The sequence below is a fragment of the Carlito syrichta genome, unplaced genomic scaffold (genome assembly GCF_000164805.1).
Source record: "Carlito syrichta isolate Samal-C Ts95f unplaced genomic scaffold, Tarsius_syrichta-2.0.1 Scaffold302305, whole genome shotgun sequence".
NCBI classification, from domain to species: domain Eukaryota; kingdom Metazoa; phylum Chordata; class Mammalia; order Primates; family Tarsiidae; genus Carlito; species Carlito syrichta.
This window is the reverse complement of record NW_007246401.1, coordinates 189,398-216,919: the sequence shown is the minus strand read 5'-3', so window position 1 is coordinate 216,919 and position 27,522 is coordinate 189,398. Positions and strand designations below refer to the sequence as shown.

General features: G+C 49.2%; 1 protein-coding gene across 1 annotated transcript in view; it reads right to left on the bottom strand.

Moving 5' to 3' along the window:
* Nucleotides 1-10,554: 10,554 nt before the first annotated feature.
* Nucleotides 10,555-27,522, bottom strand: part of SRGAP1 (SLIT-ROBO Rho GTPase activating protein 1) — an 86,840-nt gene continuing 69,872 nt past the window's right edge. The window contains exons 14-17 of the mRNA XM_021711460.1: nucleotides 19,599-19,779; nucleotides 17,488-17,622; nucleotides 17,017-17,356; nucleotides 10,555-10,932 (exon numbers count right to left, since the gene is read on the bottom strand). Coding sequence (XP_021567135.1) covers nucleotides 10,555-10,932; nucleotides 17,017-17,356; nucleotides 17,488-17,622; nucleotides 19,599-19,779 — 1,034 coding nt within the window. The remainder of the gene's footprint in view (nucleotides 10,933-17,016; nucleotides 17,357-17,487; nucleotides 17,623-19,598; nucleotides 19,780-27,522) is intronic.

The window sequence follows — 27,522 nt, the reverse complement described above, 5'->3', positions numbered from 1 at the left end:
CGGGCTCAGGCAATCCACTCACCTCAGCCTCCCAAGGCGCGGGATGACAGGCTGGGCCACTGAGCCCGGCTCGTATGCTAGAATATTATGCAGCCATTCACAAATCATCTGGTGATCTTTCTGCCTCAGCCTTCCAAGTAGCTGGAACTACAGGTGCACGTCACCACACTTGGCTAATTTTTTGATTTATTGTAGAGACAAAGTCTCTTCAAGTGGCCTGGACTGGTCTTGAGCTCCTGGGCTCAGGCAGTTGCCTCACCTCGGCCTCCCAAAGTGCTGGGATGACAGGCTTGCGCCACCATGCCCGGCCAACTGGGACTTCTGATGTGGATTGCTGTGAGGGCTACACCATGATGTACAGAACATAAATTTGACTGCTCAGAGGTAAACAGTGTAAGGATTGGGAGACAACATACCAAAATATTCCTGTGTGTAATTTCTGTTTGGTAACTCGAAGCATGACCTGGTCATTGGTTGAAGTCTAGTATCTGAGTGAGGACCAGCTTATACACAGCCTTGGGCTCATTTAAAATTTATTTTCCCAGTTGGGACACTAGGTGGTATAAACAAAGTCATCTCAATTATAATGAAAAAAAATTACCAATTCCATGGTTTTGTTTCCATGATGGGATCATAGGTCCAAGTTATTTTCTTCCTCATACTTTTAGGAGTACTAATGTCAGTAACACAAACTGTTAGAAGTAGAAATACTCTGCATTTTCTTAGATTTCTACAGCAAGAATGCATTTTTATTTTATATAAAGAAAAAAAAGGAAAATTACTCTCCAACACAAAATACTAGATACTTTAAAATCCCAACTTTGGAAGCCTTGTGTCCCATAAGGTTTCACTGGTGGTGCTGTCTAATGAAGATGTGGGCTCTGATTTCAAAACCTGTGAGTCCCGTAAGGATATGGTTTCCCAAAAGAAAGCTTCCTTCTTGTTTCATACTAACTTTTCCATCTACTTCCCATTCAGCTTGAAATAAAAACAAGGCTGGGCAGGATGACTCAGCCTGTCATCCCAGCACTTTGGGAGGCCGAGGCAAGAGAGTTGCCTGAGCCTGGGGTTCAAGACCAGCCCAGGCAACTTGGTGAGACCTCATCTCTACAATAAGACAAAAAATTAGTCGGGCGTGGTAGCGCATGTCTGTAGTTCCAGCTGCTTGGAAGGCTGAGGCGGAAGGATCTCTGGAGCCCAGCAGGTTGATGCTGGCTGTGAGTGTGCCACTGCACTCCAGCCTGGGCAGCAGAATGAGACTCTGACTTAAAAAAAAAAGAAATAAAAAGAAGTTCTTAGAAAAAATAAAATAAAATAACATTTATTTTCCCACTTCTAGACATCTGTTGTTATTAGTTTCTAACACAATAAACCTTGGCTCACTGACTGACATTCACATTGTAATTTCGATGACAAATCTTGATCGTGTGGCCTTTTTAAAAAAATGATGTGGTCCATCAAAGGCTTTGAAACCCAAAGATCCTTTTCAGGTTAAAGTCACATTATTGAACAATGTGGAATAGGCCACCAGACCATTGACGGTGTCTCCTTCTCCCCGAGCTCACAGACAAGACTGTCCACTTTCATTTAGAGGGACGTGATATGTACACAAGGAATTCCCTGGATATGTAGGAGACAAGGGAATGATCCACGCGCCGTCACGGAGAGGGTAACCCACCCATGTCCTCACTCGAGCTGCACACCCCGGCAGCTGGACGCAAGCCAGTGGGCCTCGGGAGTGAAGGGTAGGAAGGAGGTCCCTGCCCTCACCAGGGTGGGATCGCAGACTTCCTGGGGCTGGAGGTCTCTTGGGTCTGGCTGCCCCCACCACCTGCAGTACGTCAATGCTGAGCCTGACGTGCTGGTCAGGACTCCAGGAGGAGCAATCTGCGCTTCCCAGCCCCTCTCTCTGGTGCACACGTACACACACAAACACACACACACGCACACACACTCACACACACACACGTCGCTATCCAGCCCAGCCCTGTCTCCTACTGGGACTGGCCTTGATAGAACAACTGTTTTCTTTTTACTGCAGAAGGCAAATTTTCTTTTCTCTCTTTTTGTAAGAGTCTCACTCTGTTGCCCAAGCTGGAGTGCAGTGGCACGCTCACAGCTACTGCAGCCTCTACCTGCTGGGCTCAGGTGATCCTTCTGCTTCAGCCTCCCAAGTAGCCGGAACCACAGGCAAGCACCACCACTCCTGACTAATTTTTTGATTTATTGTAGAGACGAGGTCTTGCCAAGTTGCCCCTGCTGGTCTCGAATCCCCGAGCTCTGGCAATCCTCTTGCCTCGGCCTCCCAAAGTGCTGAGATTCCGGGCGTGAGCCACCCCACCCGGCTCAGAAGGCAAGTTTTCCATCTACTATGTAGAAGCCAATGGAAGGCTATGAAAAACTGATGAAGCCTCGGCGGCAACTTCCCAAGGGTATACTCCATATTTTCCAAGTCCAAATGAAGACTGTGGCCTGTGGAATGCAATCTGCCGTAGTTCTGGACTTTCCAGGACTTTATGATACTCCAGGTCAATCTTGGGGAGTTTTGCACCTTAGAAGTCCCATCTACCCACAGTAGGAGCCGGAAACTCCCCTTTCCTGCCTTCCTGATGATACAGATTTTTCAGGTCAGCCTGGGCTTTGAGAGTGTCAGCTCAATGGGTCTGCCAGTCAAGTTCCAGAGAGTCGTCGAGGGGCTGGTGAGCCTAGCCCCAGAAGTGTCAGCTCTAATGGGCTGGCAAGCCAAGCCCTGAGAGTGTTGCTGGTTTGGTGGGCTGGCAAGCCTAGCCCCTGTGGTGTCTTAGCTTTGAAGTTTTGCCTTCCTCTGGCAGCTCTCCAGGCTCATCTTCTGCAGCTCTTCAGGTCACAGCTCTTCAGGGCCGAGGTTCCTGTCTCATGCCCAGGAAGAATGAGGGACACAGACAGTTGGACAGTGAGAAAGCAGGATTTATTGGGAAGACAGAGGAGCTCCCACGGTGGGAGGGGACCCAAAGGGGTTGCTTGTCTGGGGCCGAAAACCTGGTGCTTATATTATATAGCCCTAAGTCCAAGCCGATTGGTTAGCACGAGTGTGAGCTGTGGCTCTGATTAGACAGTATTAAGGTAAGGACCTAATGGTGAGCTGGTTGGTTGCTTTTCTGTCCCAGCAACGAGGACTTAAGCTCTAGCTTGAGAGACTGACAGGGAACCTGTTTACCAACCCTGAGCCTGAGAGGCCTGATGGAAGTTGGTTACGTTATTAGGGAGTTTGCTACATTGTTACCAGAGGACCCACGGGTTTTTGCCTAGTCTTTCTCTAGCTGTCTCCTGTCTCAGAGATTCTCACAGGCTGCAGGCCCACGGCCTGGGGAGCTGACACACCCGTGGGGCTCTGACTCTGGGGTGAGAGGCAAGGAAGCAGGGTCCTCTTCGGCCCGAGGCCATCGGGGCAGGCCCAGGCTCTGGGACTTGAGGGCGGCTGTGGGAGAGAGGCAGGCGGGGTGGGGGAGGTTGTCTCTCCCGGAAGGGTCTGACAGTCTGATCTGGGCGTTTGTTCCTGGTGGGGCAGCGCTCTGTCTTCAAGCGGGCACTGAGGACACACTCAGCGTCAGGAAGAACTGCCTCGTGCGAAGTTCAAGGAGTTTCAGCCTCATCTGGGAACACCGCCTGCCTCCAGGTCAAACAGCGCCTTTTGGACGTCCATAAAAGCAGCACTCCCTGCCTTCAAGCAGGCCTTGGAGCCAGCGGCTTGGTTGAATGTTGTTCCATCACGTTGTGGAAAAATGACTCCTTTGACGAGTGGGGTTATTTTTTTTCCCATTCGCTTCTCCATATTTAGCGATTTCTGCCTACGATACCCACAGCTTCCTTGGGAAATAAGGACATCAATATTGAACATATTAATGTAATGAATTCTTTCTGCATCGCAGTGAAACGGGACAAACTGTTATTACACTCACGGTGATGATTCTGACAAACATGAATTTCAGCAAAGGGAGCCAGACACAAATCCTATATATGGATGAGCCCGTTTACAGACAAGACCCAACTTGGGTGTGATTCTTCAGGGTGTGATTGAACTCTGGGGTGCTGCCGTGTGCTGTTTCTCAGTCTGGGTGCTGGGGCAGGTCAATGTGTCGACTTGTGAAAACAGTTACACTAAGGATGTGTGCACTTTTTCTGTTTGCATTTTACACTTTAATAAAAAGCGGTTTTCTTTGATTTATGTGTCTTCTTTTTTCTTTTTGAGTTGGAGTCTCACTCTATTACCCAAGCTGGAGTGCAGTGGCAGGTTCACGGCCTCCCCAGCCTTGACCTGCTGGGCTCTGGCAATCCTTCCACCCTAGCCTTCCAAGTTGCTGGAACCATAGGCACATGCTACCACACCCGGCTAATTTTTTGATTGATTGTAGAGACGAGGTCTTGCCAAGTTGCCCAGGTTGGTCTCGAACCCGTGGGCTCAGACAATCCACTCGCCGTGGCCTCCCAAAGTGCTGGGATGACAGGCTTAGCCACTGAGCTTGGCCCCTCTTTTTTTTAGAGTTGGAGTTGGAGTCTCACTCTGTCACCCAGGCTGGAGTACCTTGGTGCAAAGTTGTCTCACTGTATCCTCCACCTCCTTGCCTCAAAGATCCCCCTTACTCAGCCTCCCAAGTAGCTAGGACTACAGGTATGCACCACCACACCCAGCTAATTTTTTTTTTTTTTGTAGAGGTGAGGTCTCACTATGTTGCCTAGGTTGGTCTCAAACTCCTTGAGCAATCCTCCTGCATCAGCCTCCCAAAGTGCTGGGATTATAGGTGTGAGCCACCACGCCCAGCCCTGTCATTTAAAAAAGTGTCATGTCTCTTATCAATATTGAATCCTGATATCATTTAAAAAAATTATTTACTATGTATCGCCAAACCTCGAGTTATCTTTTTTATTTTTGAAGAAAAAATATAAATACATGGGGAATTTTAAAGAGTCCTAAGGATTATTTTTCAATTTATTCAGATGGAGCCAAAGACTAGCTTGACACGGTTTATTACCCAGAGTCCTTCTCCGAGGATCAGGTGCATGCAGAAAGACTTGCTGTCCAGCCTCCCCACCGGGACCCTCCCACGTGAGCCCCAAGCTGTGATTGCAAACCTTGGCCTCAAGGCAGGGCGGCCTGTGCCTGGTGCCCCATTTCAAATGCATGAACACAAACAAAAGCGAGATAAAGACTTTTTTTTTGAGTGGGGGTCTCCCTCATCGCCCAGGCTGGAGTATAGTGGCATGCTCACAGTCACCGCAACCTCGACCTGCTGGGCTCCAGTGATCCTTCTGCCGCAGCCTTCTGAGTAGCTGGAACTACCACACCTGGCTAATTTTTTTATTTACTGTAGAGACGAGGTCTCACCAAGTTGCCCGGGCGGGTCTCGAACCCACAGGCTCAGGCAGTCCTCTCGCCTCGGCCTCCCAAAGTGCTGGGATGACAGGCTGAGCCACCAAGCTCGGCCTTTTTATTTCTAAGGTAAAAGTTGCACATGACTTGGCGTGTCCCAGCTCTTCGGGGAGAGTCTCGGTGCGTGAGAGAAGGAAAGCAAGAAGACCCCACGAAGACGCACAGCCAGGGGGACGCAGACCTGGGCAGCCAGACGATGGCATTTATTGCAACGACACACCGTGAGAAACAGACCTGACCGGCGATAAAGCTGTCAGGGCACAGGACTAAGGAAATATGCGTCAGCCGACAGAGGGACGGCACATCCGTGTTTCTTCTGGAACTGGGGACACGTCCCCTCGGCCTCCGCTCAGAGAGGAGGGATGTCATGGCGAGAGGCCGCACAGAGCGTGCGACCATGGTGGCATCAGCACCACGGGAGCTGGGGTGGGCGGGGGGGTTCGGGAGGACACGGGGCCAGGAAGGCACAATCACATCTACCGGGAAGACGAGACGGTCTGGCGACCGACAGGGAGACAGAGGAGACACCGAGCACCGAGACCCAGGGAGGCGGGGGTGGGGGGCTGTGTGAGCGTGGGAGGGGAGGGGGCATTTCAGCACACTCAGGTGGGCAGCAGGAGGGGCAGGGCGGTGGACAGTGTCCAGGAGCAAAGCGAACTCGCCTCTGAAGTTGAAAGGCACTTGCATGTGTGCATACCGGGGATGTACATTGACACAGCGGACGACAGTGACCCATGGGAGTACGGGTCTGCAGTCGATCAGACCCCCAGGAGGGGACGACAGACCTGGCCCATGGGTGGGGGCGGCATCTCCGTTCCAGCCACTCGCTGCCTTGAAGCATCTGGGGTCACCACCACACGGCAATGGGAAAGCCTCTCAGCGGGACACAGACGCATGGTTTCTACATCTCCTTTTACTAGACGGTTTCTAAGACAATTATGGAACCCAGTACAATTCTTGAAACATACAAAATTCCCTACGCAATTTCAAGATACAGGTATCCGGCTCGATTATGCCACAGACGTTTTCTTTAAGAAAGTATGCCAGGTAAGTGAAAGCTCACATTCCAGTTTGTCGGGCCAATCTGCCAAAGCTTTGCCAAAGTCACGCTGCCCCAAGCCGGACCCTCCAGCCCAGCTGGAGGCCGTGTTCATGGCTCGGGGCAGGTCAGGAGCTCTGTATCCCCATGGAGCCTCTGTGGATCGGAAGCAAGACTGAGTCCCAGTCCCATGCACAAGTCTCACTGCCACAGCCGGGAACACGGGTCATCCCAAATCTGACATCTCCCAAGCCCAGGGCCCTTTAACTCGAAGCCGTCTAATCTAACCAGATTAGAGTCTCCTCCCTCTGCAGACTCCAGAGGCCATGTCACTCCTGGACGCCAAGGACGGCACTGCCAGCCCACCCCCTTCCTCTTGTTCTCAATTCGCGGGAAACCGTCTGGGGCATGGTGAAGGTTACCCGAACGGAATCCTGAAACAATGCCACTTGACACGTGGCGCTCCGTAGCCATCGCTGTTCTGGACTGCCGCCATGGACGCAGAGGGACCCTGCTGTAAATGACCCCGTGGACAGCTTGGGGGACACGGGAGTGCCAACCTGTTGTGTGAAGATGTGCAGAACTGTCGAGTGGGAGTGGCGGTGTTGGCGCTGACGGTGAAAGAGCGCTATGAAGCGCCACCTGACGGATGAAGCAGGGGTCCTAACAGTCACCTGCATGTGACCTCCCTCTCCACGCCGACACGCCCCTGCCCAGCCCAAGAGCTGGCATGGCAACCCTTTCTGCATGTGCCGTGGGCGGGACTTGGACACAGGCGGCCGGCGGGGAATGCGTATTCTCGTGTCGATGCATCAGGTCATCTTTGGAGAACCATCACGGGCCCGTGGTCCTGGCCTTCTCCCTCGCCCTTCCCCAAGCCTCCACCCCTGGGCGCTGCATCTATGGCCGGGAGGCAGGTGGGCACCAGGTGAGGCTTCTCGGCCGCGGGGGCTTTCGGTGGGCTCTCCTGGGTGCAGTGCTGGATGCTGTGTGTGACGTGGCCGCCATGTCTTCCCCGCACTCTGAGGACTCAACAGGTCGTGCCCTCTGGTTCCTCACCGAGGTCACACTCTTCACTTGGACTTGGGAACAGAGTCCCAGGTGAAACAGGAGCAGAGAGAGGCGCTGGAGGTGCGGCCGGGGAGTGAGGGGCAGAGGCTGTCTCCTGAAGAAGGCGCAGGTGCCGCGGGGCCATGGCAGCTTGACCCCTGCCAGGCCGGCGCGGAGTCCTGCCGGGCGGAGAGGCAACCCTCGCTCGGCCTCGGTGGGAAAGGCAGGGGCCACTCTAGGGGTGCCAGGGAGAAGCCTGAAGGAGTGTGTGTGCAGGCGTGGGAGCCAGAGTTGCCGAAGACGTGGACTATATCCAAAATGCCTCTGCCCTTTGGAAGCCCTCTGCTTTTTTTCTGAGTCAGAGTCTCACTCTGTCGCCCAGGCTGGAGTGCTATGGCATGATCACGGCTCACGGCCTCAACCTCCTGGGCTCAGGGGATCCTTCTGTCTCAGTCTCCCAAGGAGCTGGGATTACAGGTGTGCACCACCACACCTGGCTAATTTTTTTATTTTTATTTTTTGTAGAGACGAGGTCTCACTATGTTGCCCCGTCTGGTCTCGAACTCCTGGGCTCAAGCAATCCTCTTGCCTCAGCCTCCCAAAGTGTTGAGATTCCAGATGTGAGCCACCGTGCCTGACTGATGCCCTCTGTCACCACCTTCCTCTTCTGTCCAAGAAAGAAAATGGTTTTAAAGAATCTCCATGGTTTCAACAAGCTGGAGGATCATTTGGGAAAGTTTAAACTTTCCAGGGAACTTGGGAAGACTGTCTGGAAGGGTCAGCTCTACGCGAAGCTCAGTCCCAGCTGGGTCTTCAGGTGTCCCAAGTGTTGAGAGAGCACAGGTGCTAGGAGAAAGGGGAGGGCGGGGTGACGGGCTGAGCTGGGCAGAAAGGATGGGTCAGAAAATTCAGAGACTCGAACGTTCACCCAACCCTGAAAATACCCGGGGAAAAAAATCACTATTCAATTCACTTGTGAAGTCAGGCCACAGGTCAGCCGCCAGCATACGACTTTGAAAGGTCCCAGCATCTCATCAATGGCATCTCTTCCTGCATGAGAACAATTAGCTGGGTAAACTGAGGTAGAGACCAAAGTCACAACCTTGACCTTTGTACAGATCCTGATTCGTTTCTGCATGACACATCCACCCATGGGTTGAGGAATTTAAAGTTCACACTGCGGAACTCTTGGGTGGGCATGCAACTGGCTGCCAGTTTGGAGCCAAACCTAGAAGGAAATCTGTGGTGGCCCAGAGGAGTTAGTCCTGTGGCATTTCATCTTTCTTAAAAATAAAAAAAGTCTCAGCTGGGCATGGTGGCTCACACCCGGAATCCCAGCACTTTGGGAGGCGGAGGCAGGAGGATCGCTTGGGTTTAGGAGTTTGAGACCAGCTTAGGCAACATAGCAAGACCTTGTTGCTATGAAAAAAAATTAGTTGGACGTGGTGGCACATGCCTGTAGTCCTAGCTACTAGGGAGGCTGAGGCAGAAGGATCGCCTGAGCCCAGGAGGTTGAGGCTGCGGCAAGCCTTGATCCTGCCACTGCATTCCAGCCTGGAGACAGAGTGAGATGCCGCTTCAAAAAAACAAAAACAAAAATGTCTCTTCATCTGTAAACTGAATGACAAGAGTAGATAAAATGCCCACAGGTAGAGCGATCACACCAGGTGCTGTTGAAAGAAAATGGTGTTTTGTTCAGTCAGGAAAACAACAATTCAAAGCACATTGTTTTAGGATAGAGGGAAAATGCAGTATAAATATGGGCTAAAGAAAAGCTGTCTGTGTGCTGGGATGCCAGGGAGAGGGCAGCTGAGTATAGGAGAGGGAGAGAGGGAGGGAAGGAGGGAGAGAGGGGGAGAGGGAGAGAGAGAGAGAGAGAAAAGAAAGGCGGGGAAGGAAAGGGGGGAAAAAGTCTTGCTTCTGAGGTGCAAGGCTGGGCGAAGTTTGGAATCACGAGGGAATCTTCTGGTGCCCTGGTCGGCGCTTACTGGAGTATCATAGCCAATCTCTGGGTTGGCTCAAAGACAAGGGCATTATGGATTTAGGATCATCAGGCCTTTCTAGGATTTTTTTGAGACAGTCTCGCTAGGTTGCCAGGGTTGAACTTGAACTCCAGAGCCCAAGCGATGCTCCCGCCCCGGCCTCCCAAGTAGCTGGGATTCCAGGCATGAGCACATGTGTAAAGGGACAGAGAGGACACTGAGCGCCAAGGTCACGGTGCTCCTTGCTTGCTCCGTCTCCACCGAGGAGATGGGGGATTTGAGGGCAGACGGGAATGTTCCCAGGCAGTTGTCGGACAGATCTTTGGAGAATTGTAAGGGCGGTGTGACCAGAGCGCCTTTCACACGGGACTGTTCTAGCCTCTGTGACTGCAGCGGGGGTGCCAGGAGCGGTCGGGGAAGGAGCCCTGGCCGCGTCGGAGAAGGCATCCCCCTCGTTCCCACAGCCGGCTCAGGCAAGAGCTGCAGGGGTTCTGCCCCCTTCCATGGAGTCTTTAACCTGGACCCCCAGAAACAGCGCTGAAGGAGACAAGCATACAGCCCACCTGAGCTGTGGCAGGGCCACCGGAGAATGTCCCCAGTGACACCCCCAAGTCTCAGTATGGGGCGGACCACGTGTGCCCAGAGTTGGAGGTGCCATGCCGTCGCCACCTTCCATGTGGCCAGCACCCAAGTGCCACAGACCCACACTGTGAGACCCAGGACCGGCTCCTGCCCGCGGGCCACCGCATCTCCCACTCACCGGCCACCCTCCGTGTGACGCACGGTACGGTGCGGGCGGTGTTGCCTTCGTGACAATGGTGCAGCGCTGGGTTTTCAAGTACGTCTAAGTGTTTTCTATTGTCTTTAAAACGACATGAGCTATGTCCAGTTTAAAAAAAAAATTACAAAATACAAATGCCCGTGTGCATTTAGCTAGTCTCAGGACATTCGACGACACCGAAAAGCCAAGAGAGCGCAGGTTCTAAGCACACAACGAAGGGACGTGACGGAGTGGGACCTCTGCTGCGCGTCCGTCTCTGAGCCGCCTCCCTCTGCGATCTCAGCCCTGCGGGTTTTTACATCGTGCACGACTTGTCCGTGGGCCCCTGGGCAGGCGGGGCAGGCCCGATGGTGGGGTTTGTTTTTGGGAGGACAGCCGGCTTCGGCCTCAGGGCTGGGGGCTTGAGCTGCACACCCATCCTGGGCGCCACCAGGGGCTTGAAGGTGCTCAGGGTGTCACTGGAGGAGCTGGTGCTGCGGCGGATGGGGGGCTCGGACCCCCGGAGAGCGGCGCCGTGCAGGGGGCTCAGGGCCTCCGTGGGCGTGGCGGGCGTGGGCGCGGCCTTCCCCTGGTCCAGGGTGTCCAGCACCACATCGGGGGCGTGTCTGGCCGTGCTCTGTCTCTCCAGCTCCCGGAGCTCGTTCAGGGCCGTGTTCATCGTCTCCTCGATGTCCTGTCGAGAAACCGGCAGAGAGAGAACCGACCGCGTAATTACGTGAACCCAGAGAAGCCCATCTACTTCGTTTCTAAGTGCGCTAGCCGCCCCGGTGCATGGCTCATGCCTGGAATCCCAGCCCTTTGGGAGGCCGAGGCAGGAGGGCCGCTTGAGCCCAGGAGTTCGGAGCAGCCTGGGCAACATAGAGAGACCCAGTCTCCACCAATAACAAAAAAAATCAGCCAAGTGTGGAGGCATGCACCTGTAATCCCAGCTACTCGGGAGGCTGAGGTGGGAGGATCCCCCGAGCCCAGGAGGTCTAGGCTGTGGTGAGCTGTGATCGGCTACTGCACTCCAGCCTGGGTGACTTTGTTTCAAAAAAAGAAAGAAAAAACCAGATTGTTTCTCACCCCCAGTGACCAAATCATTAGTCAAGGAAAAAAGCCACAATACATTGGTAATTCTACTGTTCTTCCAATAACAAACCCCACCATAGACCTGCCCCGCCTGCCCAGGGTCCCATAGACACGTCATGCACGACATAAAAACCTGCGGGTCCAAGGTCACGGAGGGAGGTGGCTCAGAGACGGACATGCGCTGGAGGTCATCTCCCCGTCACGTCCCTTCGCTTTGTGCTTATAACCTGAGTTCGCTTGGCTTTTCTATGTCGTCGAATGTCCTGTCTGGGACTAGCTAAATGAACACGGGCATTTGTTTGGCGCAAACTAGGAAGAGCATGAATGTTCGGATGTCACAGTCACGAGTAGCTACAGAACGCCATCGCTCAGTTATTTTGTCTCAGCTCAGGAGACTGGGAAGCAGTGGTCCATGGAGCCAGGCATCAACATCTGTCTTTCTGAGGCCCCAGGGAGCCTTCAGGTGGTCTCTGTCTTACATGCTGGTTGATGGACACAGACTCCCAGGTCAACTTATGGTAAAAGCCACTTTCAATGCAGACACTACAACCATGTCTCAAGAAACAAATACGAATAGGAATAAAAAAACCAGGCTTCTTTCATTCATTTAGCGAATCATTGTTGAGCACTTACAAAGTACTCGACTAACTCCTAAACGTTCCAAGTTCAGCTCCAGCCTCCCCTGGGTCTTCCTGTCCAGGGGTCTCAGCGAATGTGGCACTGCCCCACGGAGGCCATTATCACAACATGGAGTGTGTGTATTTTGTGTGTGAGTGTTGGAGTCTCCCTCTGCCACCCAGGCGGGAGTGCAGTGGCATGCTCATGGCCACCCCAGCGTTGACCTGCTGGATTCTGGCGATCCTTCTGCCTCAGCCTTCCAAGTAGCCGGAACTACAGGTGCGAGCTACCACGTCCAGTTCGTTTTTGATTTATTGAAGAGACGAAGTCTCAATAAGTTGCCCGGGCTGGTCTCGAACTGCGAGTTCAGGCAATCCTCTTGCCCCGGCCTCCCAAAGTGTTGGAATGACAGGCTGAGTCACCGCACCTGGCCTGTGTATATTTTCTTTCTTTCTTTCTTTCTTTCTTTCTTTCTTTCTTTCTTTCTTTCTTCCTTTCTTCCTTCCTTTCTTCCTTCCTTCCTTCCTTCCTTCCTTCCTTCCTTCCTTCCTTCTTTCTTTCTTTCTTCTTTCTTTCTTTCCTTCTTTCTTTCCTTCTTCTTTCTTTCTTTCCTTCTTTCTTTCCTTCTTTCTTTCCTTCTTTCTTTCCTTCTTTCCTTCCTTCTTTCCTTCCTTCCTTCCTTCCTTCCTTCTTCCTTTCCTTCTTCCTTTCCTTCTTCCTTTCCTTCTTTCCTTCCTTCCTTCCTTCCTTCCTTCCTTCCTTCCTTCCTTCTTTCTTTCTTTCTTTCTGTCTGTCTTTCTTTGTCTTCCTTCCTCCCTCCCTCCCTCCCTCTCTTCCTTCCTTCCTTTCTTTTTTAGCTACTTGGCCTGTGTGTATTTTCTTTCTTTCTTGCATTGTCATCTTCTGTTTGAGTTTAACAGAGGAGTCAAGGCAGTGGAGGCTCGAGACGTTTGTGCCGCATGAGGGGAGCGTGCCCTGGGAGAAAGCATGGCAAGAAGACGGCATTGTCGTTTCAAGGAGGACCACTTTGACCTGAGTGATTCTCCACATTCAGGAAGACGATCGGCCTTGATGAAGACCATCGAAACGCTGTAATCTACGAGGATCCATGCCAGCCAATGTGATGGCGCAAACCTGATGACCTGTGGCCAGTCAACCATTGTGGGACATTCGCATTTCATGAGCAAGTGAAAAATGTTACAATCTTATGTGTCAACCCGATACATACCTGATTGTGTTAGTGGGGTATCAAAGCTTTGTTGGACTATGAAAAACCGGATTTATGAATGCACTCTTAGAATGGAACTCATCTGTATGTAGGGGACTCACGATAGGTGAAAACTCCATTAATAATAACCTGAGCCTAGAACCTGGCTGTTTTTAAAATACATAAACACGACACATTATTTTCAGTGTTAAATTGCCCAGGAATACAACTAACCTATCAATTATTCTTTGGGTTTTTTTTGTTTTTTTGGTTTTTTTTTAGTTGGAGTCTCACTCTGTCGCCCAGACTGGAGTGCAGTGGCTGCTCCCGGCCACTGCAGCCTGGACCTGCTGGGCTCCGGCGATCCTTCCGCCTCAGCCTTCTGAGTAACCGGAATTACAGGCATGTGCTACCACACCCGGCTCATTTTTTGATGTATTGTAGAGATGAGGTCTCGCTGCCCAGGTGGGTCTCGAACCCGCGGGCTCAGGCAATTCACTCACCTCAGCCTCCCAAAGGCGTGGGATTACAGGCTAAGCCACCGAGGCCGGCTTATTCTTTGTTTTGATTGTAATGACATGACCTAGGCTTGTCGGTCAAAAATCCTATCACTAATGGGAACAACTTTCAGGGGATTTGAGTTTAATTAACTCAACTTAATACTCCCATTTTTTTTTTTTTGAGTCGGAGTCTCACTTTGTCACCCAGGCTGGAGTGCAATGGCACCCTCGCAGCCACCACAGCTTTGACCTGCTGGACTCGGGTGATCCTTCCACTTCAGCCTTTCAAGTAGCTGGAACCACAGGCATTTGCCACCACGCCAGACTGATTTTTTTCTTAATTTATTGTAGAGATGAGGTCTCACCATGTTGCTCAGGCTGGTCTTGAACTCCTGAGCTTAGGAAATCTTCTCACCTCTGCCTCCCAAAGTGCTGGGATGACAGGCTTGAGCCACTGCACCCAGCTCAATGTTAATTTTTAATTGCTGCATTTATGGAAATCCTACACATAGGAGGAAGCATTTCATGACTTCATTTATCTTCTAGTGTAGCCAATAATTGGCTGAAATACATTTAGTTGTTTCAATATTTATTTCCTTTGATTGTTCTTTTATATGATATTTAGAGTTTTGAATATTTTGAAAAAATATCATCCGTCACTTTATTTCAGATAGTAAAGGGGGAGTTACAATGCATTTGTTTACAAAAGGCGGAGTGTGCGCCATCCATAGAGGAATGGATAAACAAAATTCGGTGTATCACTCAGCCTTCAAAAGCACCACCACCCTGGCTAACTTCTTGACTTCTTGTAGAGACGAGATCTCGCCAAGTTGCCCAGGCTAGTCTCAAACCCCTGGGCTCAAACAACCCTCTTGCTTCTGCCTCTCAAAGTGCTGGGATGACAGGTGTGAGCCACCGTGCCTGACCTGATTTGTTTTTTAAAAAATAATTTGCATGATTTTTGCACGAACACCGTGATGGCACGCTTACGCATCCTCCTGGGAAAGTAAGACAGGAGACGGAAAGAGAAACCCAGGCGAGATCTGGAAGCCATTGTGTGAGCATGACGTCGCCGTCCAGTTGATTGCTTTCACGTGTGATTTCTGTCTGTGGCTAAGTATAGGGTTTTTGTTTCTTTGCAGATCTTTACCTCCAAGAGAACGGGCAGAGTCTGGTTATCTGTCGAGTTTTGCTTTTATAATCCACAACTCAAACATCTCCTGGTTCTACAGGCAAAACGGTTAAACTGACCTCTTGATGCCTTCCTCTCGCCACACCTAAATAAATCCCTTTCTCTCTAACCCAAATTATGTCCCGCCTGCCTGTGGTGACCAGCACTGTCCCTGGTTTCTCACATCAATAAGTGTAGCTCTGGCAACAGATCACTGGTTCCAAATGTGCCTCAAAGGCCCTGGCGTATCACTAGAATCAGACACAAACAAGTCCTTTGTGACTTTTGCCAAGAAATTGTTGTACACTGAATTATTTAAAAACACATTCAACTTCTTACACCATCTAATTTGCTATCCAAAATTCTTCTTAGTTAGGACACTCAAAATAGCTTGGAAATTCATCATGTCGGGACAGGTTTCCTTGGGCGCTTTTCACGAAAAGAATTCATCTTGAATACTCTTCCTCGTTTGTTTCATCCGTGTCTCATCCACTCTTGTAGGGCTCTATTTAGTTTGTTTTTAAATGTCAGTGGCAGCTGAGAGATGCTTTGGATGATGCAAATGGCAAACCCAGAATCTATTCATCGTCTCCTAGAGATATCTTTCCTGATGGCCTTTGCAGTAGAAAGAACAAAATGGCAGAAAACGATGGACACATTCCTTAATATTGTATCACTTCATCAGTTCTGATCATTAGGGGAAAATGACAGAGCCCCTTTCTGCGGCCTCTTCTGGGAAGCAAGGACAGGAATGTGTTTGGGAGGGCCGCAGGTGTTCTTCAATCATCTGGCCACCATCAGCCACGTCATTTCTAGGTGATTCCATCGCTTCCTAAGTTGAAAGTGTTGTCTTCGTTGCTAAAGCTGCCTCCCCTTTATCTGTAATTTCTCTGTACACGTTTCTAGTTACCCATGGTCAACTGTGGTCTGAAAATATTCCCTGCAGTAAGGTCTTTGAGAGAGGGACATTCGCATGACTTCTATTACGGCGATGGTTCCATTTTATTCTTGGTTTCTGTGAACCTCTTACTGTGCCTGATCTATACATTAAGCTTTCTCACAGGTATGTAGGCAGAGGAAATACCATTACGTGTAGAGTCTTGTACTGTCCACGGGTTCAGGCATCCACTGGGGTCTTGAAACGCATCTCCCGCAGAAAAGGGGGGACAACGACACTCCATTTTTTCTGTTCTGAGACTCTGCAGTCAGTTCCACCAATCTCCCTGTTCTGCTAGCTTTAGAACTCATTTAGGGGCCGGGTGTGGTGGCTCACACCTGAAATCCTGGCATTTAGGGAGGCTGAGATACAAGGACCACTTGAGGCCAGGTGTTCAAGAGTAGCCTGGGCAACATAGTGAGACCCTGTCTATATAAAAAAAGTAAAGTGAATAAATAAAAACGAGCAGGACATGGTGGTGTGTGCCTGTAGTCCCAGCTACTTGGGAGGCCAAGCTGGGAGGATGGTTTAAGCTCAGGAATTTGAGACTATAGTGACCTATGTTTGTGCCACTGTACTCTAGCATGGGTGACAGAGCAAGACCACGTCTCAAAAAAAAAAAAAAAAAGAATGCATTTAGGGTCTGGCAGAGCTAGTCCTTCCTCATTCTTTTTCTTCCTAACTTTCCTGGCTGTTCACCAGCGATGGGTTCAAATGCCCAAGTCCTGCATTTCTGTCGTGTCTGTTTAAGTCAATATGAGCCCAACATGTTTGGACACTTCAGTAACAAATGGTTCTTCGAAGAGACTCACAGACAGGTCTCAGTTACAGAATGGGCACATTTCCTTTCTGTTTTCTAAATATATATTTTTTTCCAGGGTCTCACTCTGTTGCCCAGGCTGGAGTGCAGTGGTGTGATCATGACTCACCACAGCCTCGACCTCCTGGGCTCAGGTGATCCTGCAGCCTCAGCCTTCTGAGGCTACAGGCATGCGCCACCACACCTGGCTAATATTTTTTATTTTTATTTTTTGCAGACAGGATCTTGCTATGTTGCCTGGGCTGGTCTTGAACTCCTGGGCTCAATCCTCCTGCTTTGGCCTCCCGAAGTGCTGGGATGACAGGCATGAGCCACCACACCCAGCCTCTTCAGCCAGTTCTATACAAAAACCCAGCTATAGGCAGCACACCCTTCACGCCGCCCCCATCACGCCCAGCACTTACGAGGCAGTGCCCAGCTGAAAGCACCGTACCTGAGCAATCGTCTCCGGGTCCAGCGGCTTGTGGTCGTTGAAGCCCGTGTACTGCCCCGACGACGTGGACCTCCGGATGGGCGGGCTGTCGATCTTCTTGAGGGAGTCATGTCGGCTGATGTTGGTCAGGCTGCCGTGGCCCGGCCGGCGCCTCCTCTCGGGACTGTCGTGGTTGAGGCCGCGGCCCTGCAGCAGGCCCCGGGGGTGACTGGCCAGGCTGGGAGACCCCAGGTCGACCGAGGAGTTAGAAAGGGCGTGCGGCGGGTGTAGGGGGCAATGGCCATCGCTGGTCCTGCCGGGACGCCTTCCCGGGGGCGGCGGCTCACCTCGTTTTCTTTGTCTAGATGTCCACAGAAACAGAGAAGGCAGGAGGGCCGATCACACTGGGTGGTACTCAGGGCGGGGGGCGCAGAGCCTTCTCAAGGCCCTCCGGGGGAGGGGGACTTCAGGCCTGGTCACCAGGCTCCTTACCTGGCTGAGTAGCCGTCAGGGTGTCGGTCTGTTGGGGAGTTCATGTCCTTGGAGGAGGACTTGTCCTCAGTGACCGGCCCACTGCTGGCCTCACTGTCAGCTTTCTGGCTCAGGGTGTCCGAAAACGTGTCATCCCTGAAACGGCAAGAATCAAGGGTGAGGGTCTTGGGCTAGATGGGTGGAGGCAAAAAAATAATAAGTGACAGCATCGATGTACTAAGTCTTTCTTTAATGACCACAACAGTTTTCTTTTCATTATAAAACCAGTATAATTTCACTGCAGGTAAGTTGGAAATCTCAAGCATGCAAACGAGGGTGAAATAACCCTCAGCCATGACGAAACACCCAGACAACTACTGCCAGAAGTTTAGGAAATATCCTTGGACATCCTTTTTCCATGTCTGGGATACATGTGTGTGAGTGTATACACAGATGTATCCCTTTTTCCATGCCTGGGATACGTGTGTGAGTGTGTACAAAGATGTGTGTAGTGTTTACACTGCAGTCGCGTGTCACTTAATGACAGGGACATGTTCTGAGAGGTGAGTCCTTGGGTGAGTTCATCACTGCACACACATCACAGAGTGTCTCTACGCAAACCTAGATGGCACAGCCCTCTACACACCTCGCATGTGACTGTACTGGACACTGTAGGCAGTTGTAACACAATGGTATGGATGGAGAGACACACATCAAAACATAGAAAACGCACAGGAAAAATAGGGTATTATAATTCTCAAAACATTTTTTCATTGTTGTAGACTGGGAATGGTGGCTCAGACTACAATCCCAGCACAGTGGGAGGCTGAGGTGGGAGGATCACTTGAACCCGGGAGTTTGAGACCAACCTGGGCAACGCAGTGTGACCTCATCTCTACAAAAAAATCAGAAAAACTAGCTGGTGCCTGTCGTCCCAGCTGCTTGGGAGGCTGAAGCAGAAGGATCACCTGAGCCCAGGAGGTCGAGGCTGCGGTGAGCTGTGATCATGCCACTGCACTGCAGCCTGGGCGACAGAGGGAGACTCCAACTCAAAAAAAAATTTTTTTTAAATTGAGGTAAAATATACATATTTAATTTATTATCTTTACCATTTTTAAGTGTGCAGTTCAGTACTAATAAATAAGGTATTATAATCTTTTGGGACCACTGGTGTATATCTGGACCACTGTTGATAGAAATGTTATTATGTGGCATAAGACTGTATAGATATTTATATAAAACTTTTTCTATGTTAGCATATTTATGTATATGCTTTAGAAGTTATATGACTGCATGTCTATATACACATAACGTTTCTTGGATTTGGAGATGCACGTTGTAAGATTTCTAAAATCTGGCCAACTCATCCATTACTCAAGACACTTGGTGTGGCACATTTCTCTTTTCCTTGAAGGGCTATTCCGAGTTGGTAGTGCATTTGAAGTGTTGATCTCGGAAAACAGGGATGATACTGTGCACACTGTTTTGTAAATGATTTCTTTCAAAAAAAATATATTGTGACCATCTGCGCATGTCTTTAAATATTTTTGAAATTAGAGCATTCTCCCGAGCAAATAGCCTTTTTTTTTTTTTGCTATGCTTTGGGAGAGGGAGGAGGGAAGGAGGGGGAGGGAGCGGGGGAGAAATGGGAGAGAGAAAGAAAAAGAGAGGTAGACAGAGAGACAGAGACCGAGAGAGAGACAGAGACCGAGAGAGAGAGAGAGAGAGAGAGAGAGAGAGAGAGAGAGAGACACGAGATGCGGGGAGAGAGAGAGTGAAAGAGAGAAAGCAGCTTTTTTCTTAAAGACTGGGGCGATTCCCTCTGACTTTGGCGTTCTGCCTCTCGGGGCTCTGGAACTCAACAGTGCACTGACAACAGCATGATGTCACCGTCACCATGCTCTGCACATCACTTTTCCAAGAACCTGGACGCTTTAGAAGCTGCCTCCCACCAGTCTTTGCTCCAAGGCTCCTCGTGGGGCGAAGAAGCAGACCCACCCAGAAGGCCGATCTCTGTCATTCTTCCCCCTCCTTTCTCCCAAGACCCAAGTCAGCCAAAGAACAATGGCGGGAGTCCTCCCTGGGAGCACCCAGGCACCCTCCCCCCACCACGCCCCACAGAGGCTACTCACATGTCCTGTACCACGATGTACTGGTGGGGCACCAGCCCGTCTACCCCATTGTGCCGGCCTTCCCACCAGTCCTCGGAGGCCCGGTGGTACAGAAGCAGGGAGGCACCCTTCTTGAAGGACAGTTCTCGGGCGGACCGCCCCACGTAGTCAAACTTGGCTATGGCTTCCACGGGCTCACACTCTGCAAAGAACACACCAGGACGCAGCGAGAGACGGGGTTGTCAGGAAGGCGTGGCCTACAGATGACTTTCGGTTATCATGGTCATTTTATTTTTTTTAATTATTATGATGATTATTTTTTGTAGAGACGAGGTCTCGCTATGTTGCCCAGGGCTGGTCTAGAACTTCTGGGCTCAAGCGATCCTTCTGCCTTGGTCTCCCAGAGGACTGGGATGACAGGTGTGAGCCACTGCGCCTGGCCTAGGCCGTTTTAATATCCAGACTGAACAGTGCCATCAACACATCAAGGCAGGAGAAAATGGAGGCTGTTTAAAAAGACATAGGAGCCGGGCTCGGTGGCTCAGCCTGTAATCCTATGCCTTTGGGAGGCTGAAGTGAGTGGATTGCCTGAGCCCGCGGGTTCGAGACCCGCCTGGGCAGCGAGACCTCATCTCTACAATAAATCAAAAAATCAGCCGGGCGTGGTAGCACATGCCTGTAATTCTGGCTACTCGGAAGGTTGAGGTGGAAGGATCGCCGGAGCCCAGCAGGTCGAGGCTGCGGTGGCTGGGAGCGGCCACTGCACTCCAGTCTGGGTGACAGAGTGAGACTCCAACTCAAAAAAAATAAAAAAATAAAATAATAAATAAATAAATAAATAAATAAAAAGACATAGGAGAACATTCTCTTGCTTTCATCCGTTTTCCAGGCAAAGAAACATTGAACACCAGCTCTTAATTTCCACGGCCTCTTATTAGAGATATAATGACAACCTGTTACAAATATTTTAAACTTTGCAACATGATATGCAACATCCCTCCTCCTTGGGTTGGAACGTCCTACACCATTGTTCCAATATTATTTTGACATGGATAGATGATATGGACAGAGTTTCCTTGTACCATAGAAACAATCACTTTCCCTAGACAATAGGAAGTTTGTGCTTTGCTAGATTATTTTAAAAATTAAGTCAAACCACCATCATGCATGCTATTTGAATACTTTTAATTTCTTCATGTGCTTTTTTTTTTTGAGTCGGAGTCTCACTCTGCCACCCAGGCTGGAGTGCAGTGGCACGCTCACTGCCACTGTAGCCTCAACCTGCTGGGCTCAGGAGATCCTTCTACCTCAGCCTTCCAAGTAGCTGGAACTATAGGTGCGCACCACCACACCCGGCTAATTTTTGATTTATTGTAGAGATGAGGTCTCGCCAAGTTGCCCAGGTGGTTCTTGAACCCGCGGGCTCAGGCAATTCACTCAGCTCAGCCTCCCAAAGCATGGGATTACAGGCTGAGCCACCGAGCCCGGCCTATTTTTTTCATTTATTGTAGAGACGAAGTCTCACCAAGTTACTCAGGCTGGTCTCAAACCCGTGGGCTCTGGCAATCCTCTTGCCTTGGCCTCCCAAAGTGCTGGGATGACAGGCATGTGCCACCACACCCAGCACTATCAAGCCTTCAAACTACTACCAACTGTCATGACAATTTTTTCTCTCGTATCAATAACAAATTGTGGATCTCTGCTACAAAACAAGCCATACCCTAAACTGCCCTCTTCCCAAATTAAAAAAAAAATCCCCAAATTTTATTTGCTAGAGATCAGAAGACATTCAAGGGAATGATTGTGAGTGAAAAAAAGCCAATCATAGAAGCTTACATACCATGTCATTCCATCGATACAGCATTCTTCAAATGACATAATTACAGAGAATAGATTAATAGTTAACCAAGGCTGGGGAGGGAGGGGGTGTGGCTGTGAAGGGTAGACGCGGGACCCCTGAAACGGAGCTTTTGTCATCGTGATGATGGCTGTGGTCACACAGAGCTATCCATGTGCGAAAACTGTACATGGCTAAGCAGACACACACACAGTAGTGCGTGTCAAGCTGCTGACACGCTGATTTGGCGAATGGATTGTGTGGCTGTCAATTTCCTGGTTGTAATGTGGGATGACAGTCTCGAAAGATATCACCATTGATGGAAACCAGGAGATGGGTAGCCGGGATCTCTCTGCTGGGGTGTTTCTTACACCTGCATGTGAATCTACAATGATCTTGAAGTAAAAAGTTAAAAACAAACCAACAACAAAGATGTTGAACACCGGGTCTGTAGCTGGAATTCAGCTCTGATCTAATTCTGACCACAGATAAGGAGGCAAACGGTCCTCTTGACAGCTGGAAGGCATGCTCTTTGTGACTCAGTTGGTGGCAAAAAGCCCCTCAGGGCCAGGCCCTCTGACCCCTCCTACCCTCTCCCACCAGCTCTCCACTTCCTGATGCCACCAGCCAATCGAGTCAACGTCCAATTAGCAAGAAGCAGAACCAAAGAGAACCAAGCAAGGGCTACGTGCATACAGAAATACCTTCGTGCCCTGAGCGGCACCTCCCATGTTAGAAGCTGAGCCCATGTCAGTTTCCAAATATTCTAGACCAGGCGCACAGCATAAATTAAAACCTGCCCATTTGTCAAAAAATCCCTCAGGAAATCGGCTTCGATTTCCCTTTGGTAGCAAGCCTTCCCATCGAAAAGAGTTCCTTTTTCCCAAGTGCACTGCCCTGTCCCCACAGCTGTGCTCCTACGGAATAACTGCATGGGGGCTCCTGGCATGGAAGGCTGGGCTGCTTTCCCACTTGATGAACTCAACCTTCTCTGAGACAAGGACGGCAAACGCATGAACACCAACCAACACCGGAAAAGTGAAGACCTCACCTCAGTTGAAGGGCCTGGGTAAATTTCAGCTTGGCATTTTAAAGAAAGACAAAGAGAAACGCTCACCTTTGGATGGGTGACATGTGAGGTGAGAGTACTGTCTCACGCTGGGGACCTCAGCCCTGCAATCTGCTGCTTCTGGGTGAGGCAGGTGCAATTGCCCTTAAAACAACAACTTGGTGGCATGCGCCTGTACTTCCAGCTACTTGGAAAGCTGAGACAGAAGGATCGCCTGAGCCCAGCAAGTCGAGGCTGCGGTGGCCGTGAGTGTGCCACTGCACTCCAGCCTGGGTGACGGAGTGAAACTCCAACTCAAAAAAACAAAACAAAACAAAAAAACAGCTTGCGCCCTTCAGCAACCGAGTGCCACCCCTAGATCCTATACCAGCCCTCTGGTGTTCCCCCTCAAATTATATTTTATTAGAAACAATGTAAATCACTTTATTAAGTATCGATGAGTTTGCTTCGTAGGGGAGGAAATGCAACTTTAAACTTAAAGGGAAGGACTTTAGAGTTGGCTCTAAACTTCAAGTGCAAATCTTGGTTAATCTCAGATGACAGATATCAAAATTGGTCCCCCAACTCTTTCTGGGAGACAGAAATAAAATGTCCATGGAGGAATGAAAGCGTGCTAATTTATCTATTTATTTTTGGTCTCATTCTGTCGACCAGTTTGGAGTGCAGTGGCACAATTACAGCTCACCACCGCCTCAAATTCCTGGGCTCAAGCAGGCCTCCTGCCTCAGCCTCCTGAGTAGCTGGGGCTATAGGTGTGCACCATCACACTCAGCTAATTATTTTTATTTTCTTAGAGACAAGGTCTCACTATGTTGTCCAGCTGGGTTAATTTATTAAAAAGAACTTTACAACAAGTAATTTGCAAATTCCTGTGTGAACACATCTATTTATATTAGGCTTTACTAAGAAAATTAAGCTGGGCACGGTGGCTCACGCTTGTAATCCCAGCATTTTGGGAGCCAGAGATGAGAGGATTGCCTGAACCCAGGGGTTCAAGACCAGCGTGGACAACTTGGCAAGACTTATCTCTACAATAAATAAAAAAATCAGCTGGGCATGGTGGAGCACATCTGTGGTTCCAGCTACTTGGAAGGCTGAGGTGGAAGGATCCCCTGAGTCCAGCAGGTCGAGTCTGCGGTGGCCGTGAGCACGCCACTGCACTTCAGCCTGAGCAACAGAGTGAGACTCCAACTCAAAAAAAAAAAAAGAAAAAGAAAAGATACCAGTCCATGATACAGTATATCATCTACATATACTGTCCTATGTGAGAGAGAAATAAAGAGAGAAAACCATTAATGTTCTTCAACGTTTTTCTGGCAGTGCTTGGCCAAGGGCTATCTAAGAGTATTTAGCAGATATGTACATATTTTGTTATAACTTCATAACCATGACATCTATGATCATTCTCTCTTTATTATTTTATTGAAACAGCTAGCAACAAGATGACCAGACTCTTCTTATTTCATTCGAGTGGGGATAAGCTCTGAGGAATGGCCGGATAACCAGAAGACCATCTTACAGGTCTTCCTAGTACAGCAATTAGCAGTTTTGGGCAATTTCATTGTTTTGACTCTTTCTGCTCCCGAGAGAGCTGTTTTACAGTCAAGAGTCAATCAACAAGCTATTTATACACGTTAGTCAAGTCATTACCAGCAAACCCATCTCAGGTCATAACATGCTGTGTCCTGTGACTGTAGAGAGATGCACTGAGCTCTGAGGTCCTGAGGGGACATCACAGATCGCTGCTAGTGCCAATGTCAATAACCAGCATAGGAAGATGGGACACGGTCATGCAGTTTTCCTGCAGGGCTATTATACTTTTACGTAAAAGGGCGGGAAAATGCACAGAGCTGATTTCCTGATTGCTGGGTGCTGTCAAGTCCTAGGTTTCCATTTCTTGGAATTGTACATGAGATGTGAGTATGTCACACTCTCTTGAGAACCTGGCTGTGGCCCACACCTCTCCTCCGCCCTGCAGAGGCTGGATCTGCTCTGCAAAACAAAAGCGTCTCTCTCTAGTGACACCATGGCATGGAAAACACAAGACCTGGGCAATTGCAAAGACAACCAAAGACAACAGTTAGTTTAGCTATGGGACTTTGGAGACTGTGACCAAAAGCATCTGTCCTTTGTAAGCGGGGTTCTTTTTTGCAACCAAATCAGGTGGACATGATCAAAATGTCATCTGAAACACAGAGCGCTGGGCCAAGCTCCTGTCTCAGAGCTGAGAGGTAAGAAGGACGGGCAGACGGCCTGGCGGGGAGACTGGCTTTTGGGAAGGAGACGCTTGGCGCTTTGTCCTGGTTTTTTTTTTTTTTGCTGCTGGGGTCAGCAAGGAAATACTTCAGAGAAGTCAGCAGTGAAAAGAAGATCAACCACACAGAGAAACAAAGAGACCCGAGGCAAAAGAAAAAAATGGTGGCAGAGGCCGGGCTCAGGCTTTCAAAAGGATCACAGAAGCAGAAGCTCTCACTTTAAAGACTGTCTTCTAACTCAGTTTGAAAAATGTCAGTTCATTTTTCTTTTATTTATTAAAAATTTTTTTTTTTCTTTAGAGACAGGGTCTCGTTCTGTTGTCACTTTTCTTTTAAAGACACAAATGATGGACACTAGACATCCCAATTATTCTCCTGCCAAAATCAGCAACAACAAAAAATGCTGAATTAAGAAGAAAAGGGCAACCTTTGTAATTGTATTAATAAGGTACCAAGATGGTAAAGAATACGAAAGACCAAAAGCTCAATGCAAGTGGGAACCTAGGAAGGTGAACGGAACATTAGAACACAGGGTCAGATTTAGCTTTGAGGACATTTCCTCAGCCTGATTAACTTAAGCTTTTCAGTTTTTTCACAGTAGTCCAGGGCTTCTCAGTGTGAGGAATCTACCTCTACCCACCAGAGAATCACACGCTCAGTTTTCAGAGTGAAATTCACTTTAGCATTCTAGAAGTTTCTAGAACACGTCTAGTTCTACAACATCTAGTTCTAGAAATCCTCTCCCCCTGAAGCCCTCCATACCTCTCCAGAGGTTGTCACCGTCTGCCCCACCCTCCATCTCCCCTTTAGGAGATAATCTATCTCAAACCCCAGGAACTGTCATCTTGGAGACTCCCAACCATATGCAATCCTCAGGTCCAATTCACAATACCTGGGTGGTCTGAACAAATTCAGGCTAAAAATTCAATGCTGTCCCAGGCAGATTAACTGAATGAAAACTCTCTCTTCAACTGAGCCTAAAGTTCCAAGAAACATGTAAAAAAATTTATAAGTGCACTGAAAAAAAAGACTCTGCAAGTGAGGACCATCAACACAAATTGGGGAAGACAGGTTGAACTTTTCAGACATGTTATCGAAAACAGTGAGAAGGTTGGCTATTAGGAGGAAAAAGGACAAGCCTAGAAGCAATGATCAAGCGGCAGGTAGGAAAGTATGCCATAAAAATTAAAAAAAAAAAAAAAATATATATATATATATACATAAACTTGACAGCAACTCAAAAGCAGATTAATGACAGCTGCAGAGAGAAGAATATAATTTGTGCACACAGCTAAAGCAGTACTAAGAGAAAACGGACAGCTTTATATGTTGTATTACAAAATAAAATGTTGAAAATAAATGCTAGGCGTTACACTTAGGACATTAGAAAAAGAGAAAAAAATGATCATTACAGAGAAAGAACACAAGTGTCTTGGAAGACGCCAAATACCTGGAAATATGTTCAGGACTGAAAAAATGAATACTAGAAAGAGATCAAGTTTCTCCATTTACTGTATGGAGATGAGTACAACTGCAATCAAAACCCTGACAGGGTTTCAGAGCTTTTTGTTTGTTTGTTTTTAAGAACTTGAACAACGGAGTCTAAAATTTAAATGGAATTGCGAAAGGCCGAGAATTATTAAGATGGACAAAGCAGAGTCTTATTTTGCCAACACTGGGAGTTGTTAAAAGGTATTAAAATGTATCAAAATCGAGACCATAGTACTGGGACAGACAAGCAGGCCTGTGGACAGGAACAGAGTCCGGGAAGAAATCTGCACCCAGAAGACACTTGATTGATGACAGAGACTCAGAGCCTGGGAGAAAGGACATGGACGCTGGGACGATTGTGACAGGTCTGTACCCACGTGGAGAAGAAGGAGCAGACCCCCACCTCACACCATACCCCTGGAGACGTTCCTGGGGGAATACAGACCTGTGTGTGAAAAGCAAAACCTCAAAGGATTTAAAGCAAACAAGGGACCATGTAAGACACACAAATGGCTGACAGGATATGAAAAAGCGCTCAGCATCACTAATCACTGGGGAAATGCAAACCAAAACCACGAATGAGACAGTGCCCCATTCCTGTTAGGAAGACTGTGGTATCAAGGGAAACTGCTAGGGGAGGGACGGGGGGTGGGGAGCACACCTCATCAATAAAAGGACCTGATCTCAAACCAGGTGAAGTGGGAACCAAAGGGGGGCCCAAACTTTACCTGTACACTGCCCACTTGTATACCTGACCCTGAATTGCACCCCACATCTTTAAAATAGAAAGTAAATAAATAATGGAAACAACGAACAAAAGCTAACACACGTCGCCAAGGACGTGGAGGACCCGAAACCTTTGAACACAGTCGGTGGGAATGCACAGTGGCACAGCTGCTTCTGGAAAACAGTATGGAGGGCTCTCAGAAATTTAAAGACAGAACCACCCTGGGATCCAACAATACCACTTTTGGGACTTATCTGAAAGAACTGAAGTCAGGGTCTGGAGGAGATGGCGCACACCTGTGCTCGTGGGGGCCCTATTCACGATAGCCAGGATGCGGGAACAACAAAAACGTTTGCAGACAGATGAAAGAAAGTGTGACATACACATGCAACGGGTTGCTTCAGATGCAGAAAGGTGGTCCTGTCATATGTGGCAACATGGATGAACCCAGGGACCGGGGACACTTTGCTAAGTGAAATAAGCCAGACACAGCAAAACAAATACGATTTACATTCATTTACATGCAGCATCTAAAATAGTTAAATTCAGGCTGGGTGAGGTGACTC